The following is a 10,438-nucleotide window of genomic DNA, read 5'->3' on the forward strand; positions in this document are numbered from 1 at the left end:
TAGTAGTCTTAATTAAATAATCTAAAGTTGACCAAGATTTGTTCCAGTTGTGATCGAACTCAGATTCTCCTTAATAATTTGTTATTAATAGGGAAATGCTAACTAGTGTTCTTGAAACATTTGTTAAGAAGTCTAAAGAAGAAACTTTATATTGGAATTGATGCATTCAACACATTGAAACTTGAAAAAGTAATTTTTGTTCTACATAAAACTTACCAATTATTTCTAATTTAGAATCCTTAACTAGTGCCTTAAGAGCACTTGTTAGCAAGACCCTAAAATTAATGGTTGGTACATTTTTATTTTTTTTTGGGTTACTTAATGGTTGGTACATGAAGCAATGAGCTTTGCTTTTGTTTAAAAAAGTCGACCCCCCAATCCCTTTACAGACAATCATAGTTAAAGGAATTATGTTTTTGTTAGAAAAGAAAAAAGCAAAGATCCTCCTCATCCCATCCGCCAAGTTGGAATGGAACCAAACCAAAGTTTTGAATGATTGACTTGACTTGACGAATAATAAATGAAATAAACAACGTTTGGTGATGTCTTTAATGCGTAACATATGTAATGTATCGTACCATTTTACTATATTCTTCTCTCTCAAACGGCAAAGTCAAGATAGATAGTTTCTCCTTCATCTCATTTCACAACACATAAACTCCATCCAACAAACCTTTCTTCTTTCTTTTTGTTTGTGTGGTCCACTCTCTACTCCATACACAAACTCTGCAACTTCTAACCAACAGGTATGTCATATGTGTGTCTTTGTCATCTTTCCAAACACAGAAACTTCTTTTTTTTGTTACCTTCCCCACGTTTTTTGTTTTCTTTTTCTTTTCATCAATCAACGCGTAAGAAACTTTATCAAAAAATATTAACGCGTATAGGAATATTTCTTAGGACTTATAATTATTACTCTTTGCTTGCTGAAACTCTCTCAACACACTGACATAAATTCCAAACTCTATCTGTTAAACTTCAAAATCTATTCAAAACACTGAATTCCCTTTAATCACTTTGCTTTCTGCACAATTCTTATTTCTAGTGGTTAGTTTTACTTATACTTCTTTGTTTCTTTGGATTGTTAATATGTTATGTGCCTAGTCTATTGATATTTCTATATATAAACTTTTTTTTTTATTTTATTTGATTTAATTTAACCGTTCATATTGTAAATTGTCTTCAGAACATAATAGGATCATGGGTTGCTTTGGATTCTGCAAAGAGAATGATGCTTATACTACTGCTGACAACAAAGGAATCTTCATGCAAACCAATCCTAACGGCGGTAAATCTCCTTTACAATTTTCTGCTTTAAGATTTATACAAGTCATAGTCATGATCTGAAACATAAATTAAGTTTGCATACCTTTTATCTGTAGTCTTGCAAGTTCTTTTACTAGACAATTTTCATCTTTACATTTTACATGTTTCTTATAGTTTTTTCTATGCCATTTTCAAGTGATCTGCTTCAATTGTTCAAATTGAGATGTTCCAAAGATTGCCAGTCTTTGTAGTTGTATTAGCACTATAATTGTATTTCATTTTGATTCAATTTTCATACAATGCAGGGAACACCAGTTATCATGGCAGACACACTGCAGTAACTGTTCCTCGGCCCATAAATCTCCAACCTATTTCTGTCCCTTCCATTACAGTAGATGAACTGAGGTCTTTGACAGATAATTTTGGTACAAAAACTTTCGTTGGTGAAGGTGCATATGGGAAAGTGTATCGTGCCACATTGAAAAATGGACGTGAAGTGGCAATTAAAAAGTTGGATTCCAGTAAGCAACCAGACCAAGAATTTCTTTCTCAGGTTCGGTTCAACAGTTACAACTTTCTATAAGACAATCAAAGTAACATCATATTGTATCTCCCTTCAGTGCTTTAAACTTATAATTCTTAACATAACACAGGTCTCCATCGTATCAAGGCTAAAGCACGAAAACGTTGTTGAGCTTGTTAATTATTGTGTTGATGGTCCTTTGCGTGCCCTTGCATACGAGTATGCTCCTAATGGATCCCTTCATGATATTCTACATGGTTAGTCACTCCTACTAGTAATACCATATCAGTATCACTCTTCATTTTATGTATGTTATAAAAAAAAATATTCACATTAGTGTATTGTGCAATTAATTTAACATAATTTTGGATACAGGACGCAAAGGTGTCAAGGGTGCAGAACCAGGTCAAGTTCTGTCATGGGCTGAAAGAGTTAAAATTGCTGTTGGAGCAGCCAGAGGCCTTGAATATCTTCATGAAAAGGCAGAGGTTCATATTGTTCATCGTTACATTAAGTCTAGTAACATACTTCTATTTGAGGACGGCGTTGCAAAGATTGCTGATTTTGATCTGTCGAATCAAGCCCCTGATGCAGCCGCACGTCTTCATTCTACCCGTGTTCTTGGAACCTTTGGTTATCATGCTCCAGAGTAAGTTATTTCTGGATGCCTGACTTCTTTTTTTCAGTTTAATTGATATTAATTGGTTGACGTTAGAGATTAATAGTAACTTAGTAGTATGTGTGGTATGTGGTCAGCGATGTAGTGAACAACAATCCACTTTAGACTCAATGAGTATAAATTGGTTCCGTGTTGGTCTCCTACTACATTTTACTTTTACAGTTGTGGTTTTTAAGAACTAAAAATGGCTTGATTTTTTGTATGACAGATATGCAATGACTGGAAACCTCTCTTCAAAGAGTGATGTTTACAGTTTTGGAGTTATACTGTTGGAACTCTTAACTGGGCGTAAACCCGTTGATCATACACTTCCCCGAGGACAACAAAGCCTTGTGACCTGGGTATGATATCATTATTTTTCTCTCTTTCTGTTAATGATTTGATTTATATGCACCGTTGGTATAATGATTTTTTTTGTAGTGTCAATCATAATTGTCAGATCATTAAAAACATTTGACTTTAATCATAATAACTTCTAAAGTCACACAAATGATTGATTGTGATTTGTTGATAGCACAAAACTGTCTGTTTACACTGACAGTGCATCAAAATTAAACTTTTCATTTGTATGTCTTGTTCCCTTTTTATTGAATTTTACTCAATGTGATCTTTGTTTGTTGGATTTTATCAGGCAACACCAAAGCTTAGTGAAGATAAGGTGAAGCAGTGTGTTGATGTTAGATTAAAGGGAGAGTACCCTTCCAAGTCAGTTGCAAAGGTAATTTAATTTGGTTACATTTCCATTTTGTAGATGACATGTTGTTATTGAATGCAATTTGTTTGTTATAATATAGTTTTCATTGATTTGTTGTACTTGTTGTTTTGTTTGCAAAAGTTGGCTGCTGTTGCTGCATTGTGTGTTCAATATGAAGCCGAGTTTCGACCAAATATGAGCATCATTGTCAAAGCTTTACAGCCTCTAATGAATAATACTCGTTCTTCTCAACCAAGGGAACCACGCAACATGTAAATTCAGAAACCAAAGCCAGCATTTCTTAGATTGTGTTGATGACAATTGACTCTTGTGACTCAAGTGTTGAAAGTATCAATTGTAGTATTTATTTTACCTAACATTTATTTATATTTCAAGTAAGCATATTACTGAGAAAATAGTGATTGGTAGTTGAATCTCTGGTTTTGAATGCTTATGTTGCAGTGTCATGTTTTTGTTGCAACATCATGTACAAGTGAATATATATTATGTAACTACTGAACAACATTTATCTATTTGTATTTTAAAATGAAATTCCACCCCAATAATGCAAGGGGAGTTATCTAGAAGCATGCTGATTTTTCCTTCTTGATATCATTGTGTTTAATTTACTGTTGGAACTTCGAAACCATTTTAAATTTACTGTTGGATGGCAATAAGAGCATCACAATGGTAGTTCCCTAACAAAGGACTTCTTAAATGGACCAACGTAACACATCATTTATTTATAATTTTTTAATAAAAGTACCTATTAAGGACTCAATGACTCCAATGGTAATGCACTAATAAGGACTCCAATGAAAAGTACTTAAATATGTCCCACTATCTTTACATCATTAAAAAAATAATTTATCTATTACTCCTTTTTACAAGTGGGACCAAATAGTCCACATTTTATTACTCATTTATGCAAGTGGGACCAAGTAGTACACATTTTATTACTTTTTTAAATGTGGGACCCGTTAGTTACTCAAGAGAGAGAGGGTCCTTATATAATTGTCTGTTCCTTAACGGGAACTCATTTATTCTTCCTCCAATGGAGGATCCTTAACGGGGAGTGGTCCTTGTTAAGTAAGGACCCCCCATTGGAGATGCTCTTAATCTTGCGTCAATATGTGCTTAATTGGTTAGGCTAATGAATCATAGATTTTGTTGGTTCAGTTCTCAAAATAATTTAAGAATGTAGAGATTTTAGTTCACAAATAGATTTGAATTTTTTAAAAATTATTTATTGATTGAAAATCAAAATCATGAATCTAGAGTGAAAAAGAGTTGTATGATTAAATTTAATTTTTCTCATTTTTTATACTGAAATAAAACAAGGATAACCAAAGAGATTTTTTTTTTCTTCCTCATGTAACCCCTACATTCTAGAAGAACTATGGTTTTGCACAAACAACCTAACAAGAAAAGGTTAAAATAAATTTTGGTTTTGAAAGCATCATAATTATTAAATTTTTAAATAACCCTGCCCGTAAGTTGAAACAACCTCTACTGCTGCTTGAAGTGATAGGGTGTGATTGGTTCGCAAAACAATAAATACCGGACAATACATGACAAAATAGAACTAAAATATAGCGAGATCATAGTTTTTTTTTTTATGTTGGAAAATAAATACTCCCTCCGTCCCAATTTATTTGACCCCTTGGCTCATTTCACACAGATTAAGAAAAATGTATAAATAAAGGGGAAAGTGGAATATATTGTATTGGGAATGATAAAAGTAGTATTATTTAGTGTTATATTGTATTGGGAATGATGAAAGTTGTATTGAAAATTGAAATGACTCAGTTATTTTGGGACACTTTTTTTAAGAAAATAGGTCAGATATTCCGGGACGGAGGGAGTAGGTATTTGGGTATTTTTGATAGTTTGTACTTTGGACAAAAAGTTGTCTCATGATTTAGTGAGGAACAAGAATTCATGTTTTTGTTCAGTCCCTTGCTCACTATTCCGTCCATTCTCAGTTTCTAAATCAATCAGGGTAAAAAAAAAAGGTTGTGTAATCCACTCGTTTTTTTAGCAAATCAAACGTAGCCCTAGTGAAAAAGTGGTTTTTCAACGTGGTCACAGAAAAAAAGGGAAGAGCTCATTGTGGTTCCACCCACAATAATCAAACAAATTTCCATTGCAACAATTATAGACAACAATAAGGCACATATTTTGTGTCCTTCTCTTTCACGCTTTATATAATTTTCTTATCATCTTACACAAGGAATCATCAATTACTTTACAATCTTAATGAGTGATGAAACAAATAGAAACACAAAAGGAAAAGTATGAAGAGATGAACTGTACAAAGTACAAACTGGTGTAAGGGATCTACATCCTAACATCTACATGATCCAAGTTATAGCAACCAAATAGGTATATATGAGCCATCACAAACTCTGATCCAGCTCCATGAATTTGATGTAAAATGAGGCAGTTATCATAACTCGCACAGGTTCGCACGAAAGAATGCAAAAATGGCACATTCACTTGTGCGTACCTTGACCTGAAATAGGTTCTTCTAGCTTTGTGATCCATGGTTTTACTTCCTTTGATTCCTTCTTCCGTTGGACTTGGAATCTGGATGATCACTCTTATCTGTATCAGAAGCCTCCTTTTGCGTCTCCACGTCAGTACTTCTGGCATTACTCTTCCTGCGTCTGCGATCCTGAAACATCCAATGCTTCATTTGAGAAATCGGTCAACTTGCAGGTCTTATAATGGAAAAAGTTTCCTTGTAGTAATGATCTTAAAGTAATTAAACTACAGTTTCTTCAGACAAGAATTTTAAAGGAAGTTGCAAGGAACCAGATTGAATTTCATATAAAAATCAACTACTGCAAAATTTAGAAACTAGCAATTTTATACTCCCTCCGGTCTCATTTATAAGCAAATTTTAACTTTTTAGATTCATTCAATAATTGATGTATGCGGTCTATATTATAGACCACATTCATCAATTTATTCAATGAACCTAAAAAGTGAAAATTTGCTTATAAATGAGACCGGAGGGAGTATATGAGAAACAGAAGTCAAACCTCTCTAGGTATGGGATATTCTTCCGATTCAAGCATGCGAACCACTTGACTCATTTTTGGTCTTTTTTCAGAATCTGGATCAACACATCTCAAAGCAGTCAAAAGGGCTCGTTTAAGGGCACTTGTTGATGGTCTCGTCTCAATGTTTGGATCCACCACCTCTTCCGCATGCCTATTACCTACCATCATCTTCAGCCAGTCAACTAAATTTACCTACAACAATCACCCAAATGAAATTTAGGGGAGTCTCAAAAATAAAAATTATGAGATATATAGCACCACGAAGATAATTAAAGTTGTGAAGTACTACAGGGATATTTCTAATGCATCCTATTCACCACAGTCAAAATTCAAGATATATGTATCAGTGACGAAAATGGAAGTTTATTAAATAACTATCATCAAATATCCACATACAATATACATAACCAACTATATTCGTGATTGATCAAAGGACATACCTCAGCTGCTGAGCGGCTATAATCCACTGGATCTCTTCCTGTAATTGCTTCAAGGAGCAATACTCCAAAGCTATACACATCACTCTTCTCGTTTAGTAAGCCAGAATTGGCATATTCTGGAGCAACATAACTGAAAAACGCAAAACAATAATTAGTCAGTCACTGCTCCTTGCTAAATGAAAAATAACACAAGAAAAATCACAATAGAATCATAAAACAAAGAAGTCCTAAATCTATAGACAGAGAGCTTACCCAAAAGTACCCATTACTCGAGTCGTAATGTGACTTTTGCCGGCACCAAGTAACTTGGCTAGTCCAAAGTCAGATATTTTGGCATTGAAGTCATCATCAATAAGAATATTACTTGACTTGATATCTCGATGGACAACTTTCGGCTCAATTGCTTCGTGCAAGTAAGCCAGCCTGCAATAAAATCATAGATCATCAGTAAAAGGAAACTCACCAAAAGTAAAACGGAACTTTCTGGTAAAACAAATCAGTGAGATATGCTAAATAATCGTACGCTTTAGCTGTTCCAAGAAGAATTTTAATCCGGGCATCCCATGTAAGATAACCATATTGCCGCATGGCACCATGAAGCCATTGCTCCAAGTTTCCATTATTAACATACTCATAAATCAACAACCTGAAATTAATAGGTAATTTCTAAGGATTAAGAATCTAAACCATACAAACCAGTACTCAAAGCAGTGTGCAAAACTGCAAATTAATTATAGTAAAAATCAACGATGCCATTTACCAAGAAATTTCATGTTAAAAATAAAGACAACATCTGCAGCAGTTAATATAGTTGTAAGATACAACAAATGTTGACATAATCATTGTGAAATCTTGTAAGCTATGTCAAGTCAATCAAAAGGTCAAAATCAAGATGAAAGTAGGCACAAACAGTCAAACACGAACGCGCACACAAACACAGAAACGACCGTGATGAGTCACCCACCCCTATGCTGATTCCAAATATATATAAAATAAAAACAAAAGTGAAAATACGGATATTTAATTTAACCAAAATAAAATAAAGACCAAAATTGTATGCTTACCTGTGAGTGCCTTCAATGCAAAAACCCAAAAGTCTAACCAAATTCTTGTGCCTCACATGACCAATAGCCTCAACTTCCACTCTAAATTCTTTTTCAGCTTGTCCACTGCATGATGACAATAAATGATGTTATAAACTAGCTGCTTAAAAATATGCTAATAAAACATGAAACAATATACCATAAAACAAAGTTTTAGATCCGAAAATAAATCCTACAATTCGATTAAATATATCGCCAATACTCACAGATTATTAAGTAGCTTTTTGATAGCCACTGGATTCCCGTTGATAAGCTGGCCTTGATAAACAACTCCGTATCCTCCTTCACCAATAATATTGTCTTTTGAAAACTTGTTTGTTGCAAGTTCTAGGTCCCTCAATGTAAACCAGTGTCCCCATCCAAGATGAGAGAACTCGGGAAGACCAGACAAAGGCGATGGTGAAGTTAAAGAAGGCCTGTGTGCAGAAACGGACTTAGCACCGCTTTCTTCACCTGATTGAGAGCCAGCAGCGTCTTTCTCGACGTGAACAAATGAGCCTGATTGACTGCTATATTCCCCATTCTTTGTTTGGAGCAAAATCTTTTCAGATTCTTTGTCATTGAACTTGTCATAAAGACTCATAAAAGCACCGTTTTGGGGATGACTATTCGTTGAAACCTGATCCATTTTAATCTCTTTGATCTCTTCTGAAACGGATAACCTATGGCTCAGGGGAAGCAAGCCATTGACTCTTCTAGATTTCTTTTTTGAAGTAAGACATATTGATACCACCAGAAGAATGATTACAATGAACAGTCCAACTATTAGCCCCATTAATTCCCATACTTCCAGCCCAAAAACAGATGTTTTCTTTGATAACCTCGAGCTTAGATCAGACGCCATTTAACTGCTGCTAATATATCTACAAAAATCAGAAACAAATATAAGAAATCACTTCTTCAATGCATATATATATAAAGTAGCAAAATAACCAAAACAAAAAACATATAACAGTAACGATATGAAACTCTTTTACTGGATTCTTCACACCATAGATAAACTTGGTAGAAGAAATAAAATGACACATCCAATTAAACAAAATTCCATCCAGAAAATATATACCATTTTCATATAAAAGCAAATTGATACGGAAATTCATTTCGCTTATAAAAAATACCAAAAAGGAAAGAAAACTGAGCTCCATATGAGACTCATCATTCATAATTTCATATACCAGACAAATCAAGCAAATAATTAAGCAGAAACCATTTAACAAAAACAAAACAAAAACATGTTCTAACATCAAACTTTGATTTTCCAGCAATGCCACATAGATTTAAAATTAACATAACTATATAAAAGACAGTCTCAGTACCTATCAAAAACCAAAATCCTTCACTCAGATTTCACAAAAAAAGCTCCTTTTCAGACCCTGCAAAATCAACTGAAAGTCTAAAAAAACACTACTAGATCTCTGAAGCATTCAAATTCATCTTAGATATGAACAGTCATTGATGAATTTCCACCAAAACCAGGTTGAACTGAATTGTCAAAAAATGATTTTGAATTGTGGGTTTTGTCAATCTTGCCAAAGGGTATCTGATATGAATCTCAAAAAGGAAACTTTAGAGAACAGGAAGATGAAACACAGAATGTCACGGCAAGGAACCGACGAAGACGAAGTTATAATGATGTGAGATTAATAAAGAAGGTAAGGAAGGCAAGGAGTGGTAGGTGATGGGAATGGAGTTAGTCTGTCTGTCTGTCTGTCCCATACAGTAAAAAAGAAGGAACGCATCAAAATAGAAACTTCCTTCCTTTTAAATTTCTTCTCTTTATTCTTCTGTGATTGTGATGTGCTTTTTCTATTTCCACTTCATTCTTTTTTTATTTCTTTTTCATCATTCCTAAGTGTGACGGTGACAGATAAACAGATACTCCCCATTGGTGTTTCACATTTTATTTCTAGTATATTTCTCCAATTGTTTCTTTTGCAATACTTTATGTTTTTCTATAATCTACATGTGCCATGTGTTTGATTATAAGGTGCGTTTAGTTAAAAGTGAAGTGAAGATAAAATTGGGTGAACAAGGGGTAATATCTTCTCTTTTGATTACATCTAACATAATTGAAGATGTTAGTTGAAAACGGCTTACAATCCAGTTAAAAATTAGTTCATTCTTAAATAAAATAGTTGAATAAATGACTAGTCAAAGTGAGTTGAATTAGTAGAGAAGTCTTACGAAAATTGTAGAGGTGTCGGAATTAGTCAAGGGTATGTGGAACAGATAATTCTTGAGATTTTTGTTCAATGTTTTTACCTCGTGGTCATGAAGAAACGATTATAATCTATGAAGCAATATTAACATAGAGAAAGTGTTGCATGGACCACCTACCAACAAATGTAGAAATGGGGGAAGCAAGGTGAAATGTGGGGCGTCATTAGGGATGGGAATAGGCTAGGCAGAGCTAGGCTTTGCAAGGTCTAAGTCTGACCTGCCATATTTTTTTAAAGCCTAAGTCTGGCCTGCGGTCTGTCATAGGCCTACTTTTTAGGTCTGAGCCTGGCCTTCTGAAAGCCTGATACGGCCTGTTAGCCTGTTTAAAAGCCTATATCGTATGAACATCTTTAAATAAGCAATGTGATATAAGTTTAAATGAACTAGCGAACTAATAGTTCAATTAGATTAAACTCTATTTTGATAATCAACACGAGGTTTTATG

The 10,438-nt window shown here is 34.1% G+C and overlaps 2 protein-coding genes across 3 annotated transcripts; one reads left to right on the top strand and one right to left on the bottom strand.

The window, feature by feature from the left end:
- The first annotated feature begins 615 nt into the window (after positions 1 to 615).
- Positions 616 to 3,749, top strand: LOC146902796 (pto-interacting protein 1-like). Of its 2 annotated transcripts, none has more exons than XM_085738883.1 (8): positions 616 to 1,047; positions 1,187 to 1,288; positions 1,572 to 1,819; positions 1,920 to 2,046; positions 2,165 to 2,438; positions 2,677 to 2,809; positions 3,100 to 3,186; positions 3,304 to 3,749. In XM_085738883.1, exons 2-8 carry the CDS (start codon positions 1,201 to 1,203, stop codon positions 3,436 to 3,438), a joined length of 1,092 nt encoding a protein of 363 aa, XP_085595009.1. In that variant the 5' UTR covers positions 616 to 1,047; positions 1,187 to 1,200; the 3' UTR covers positions 3,439 to 3,749. The 2 variants fall into 2 exon arrangements, with proteins under 2 accessions (XP_085595009.1, XP_085595008.1); XM_085738882.1 differs by having other exon boundaries at positions 616 to 746.
- Positions 3,750 to 5,317: 1,568 nt separating this feature from the next.
- On the bottom strand, positions 5,318 to 9,387 carry LOC146902797 (putative receptor-like protein kinase At5g18500). Its single transcript, XM_085738884.1, has 8 exons — positions 9,090 to 9,387; positions 7,980 to 8,636; positions 7,735 to 7,839; positions 7,194 to 7,316; positions 6,923 to 7,093; positions 6,671 to 6,800; positions 6,210 to 6,422; positions 5,318 to 5,839 (listed from the first exon to the last, which is right to left on the bottom strand). The coding sequence occupies exons 2-8, from the start codon at positions 8,615 to 8,617 to the stop codon at positions 5,714 to 5,716; spliced, it is 1,506 nt and encodes a 501-aa protein (XP_085595010.1). The 5' UTR covers positions 8,618 to 8,636; positions 9,090 to 9,387; the 3' UTR covers positions 5,318 to 5,713.
- Between the last annotated feature and the right edge of the window lie 1,051 nt (positions 9,388 to 10,438).

The sequence above is a fragment of the Medicago sativa genome, chromosome 8 (assembly GCF_051527215.1).
Source record: "Medicago sativa cultivar Bolivia chromosome 8, Bolivia_mono, whole genome shotgun sequence".
In the NCBI taxonomy this organism is placed as follows: domain Eukaryota; kingdom Viridiplantae; phylum Streptophyta; class Magnoliopsida; order Fabales; family Fabaceae; genus Medicago; species Medicago sativa.

What these genes read in the sequence shown, in the direction of transcription:
- LOC146902796 (XM_085738883.1), top strand. Translation starts at nt 1,201, where the DNA reads ATGGGTTGCTTTGGATTCTGCAAAGAGAATGATGCTTATACTACTGCT. An exon ending in TTTGGTTATCATGCTCCAGA is followed by an intron (nt 2,439 to 2,676) that starts GTAAGTTATTTC and finishes TTTGTATGACAG; the next exon opens with ATATGCAATGACTGGAAACC. An exon ending in CTTCCAAGTCAGTTGCAAAG is followed by an intron (nt 3,187 to 3,303) that starts GTAATTTAATTT and finishes TGTTTGCAAAAG; the next exon opens with TTGGCTGCTGTTGCTGCATT.
- LOC146902797 (XM_085738884.1), bottom strand. Translation starts at nt 8,617, where the DNA reads ATGGCGTCTGATCTAAGCTCGAGGTTATCAAAGAAAACATCTGTTTTT. An exon ending in CTTCTTGGAACAGCTAAAGC is followed by an intron (nt 7,094 to 7,193) that starts GTACGATTATTT and finishes ATTTTATTGCAG; the next exon opens with GCTGGCTTACTTGCACGAAG. An exon ending in CGAGTAATGGGTACTTTTGG is followed by an intron (nt 6,801 to 6,922) that starts GTAAGCTCTCTG and finishes TGCGTTTTTCAG; the next exon opens with TTATGTTGCTCCAGAATATG.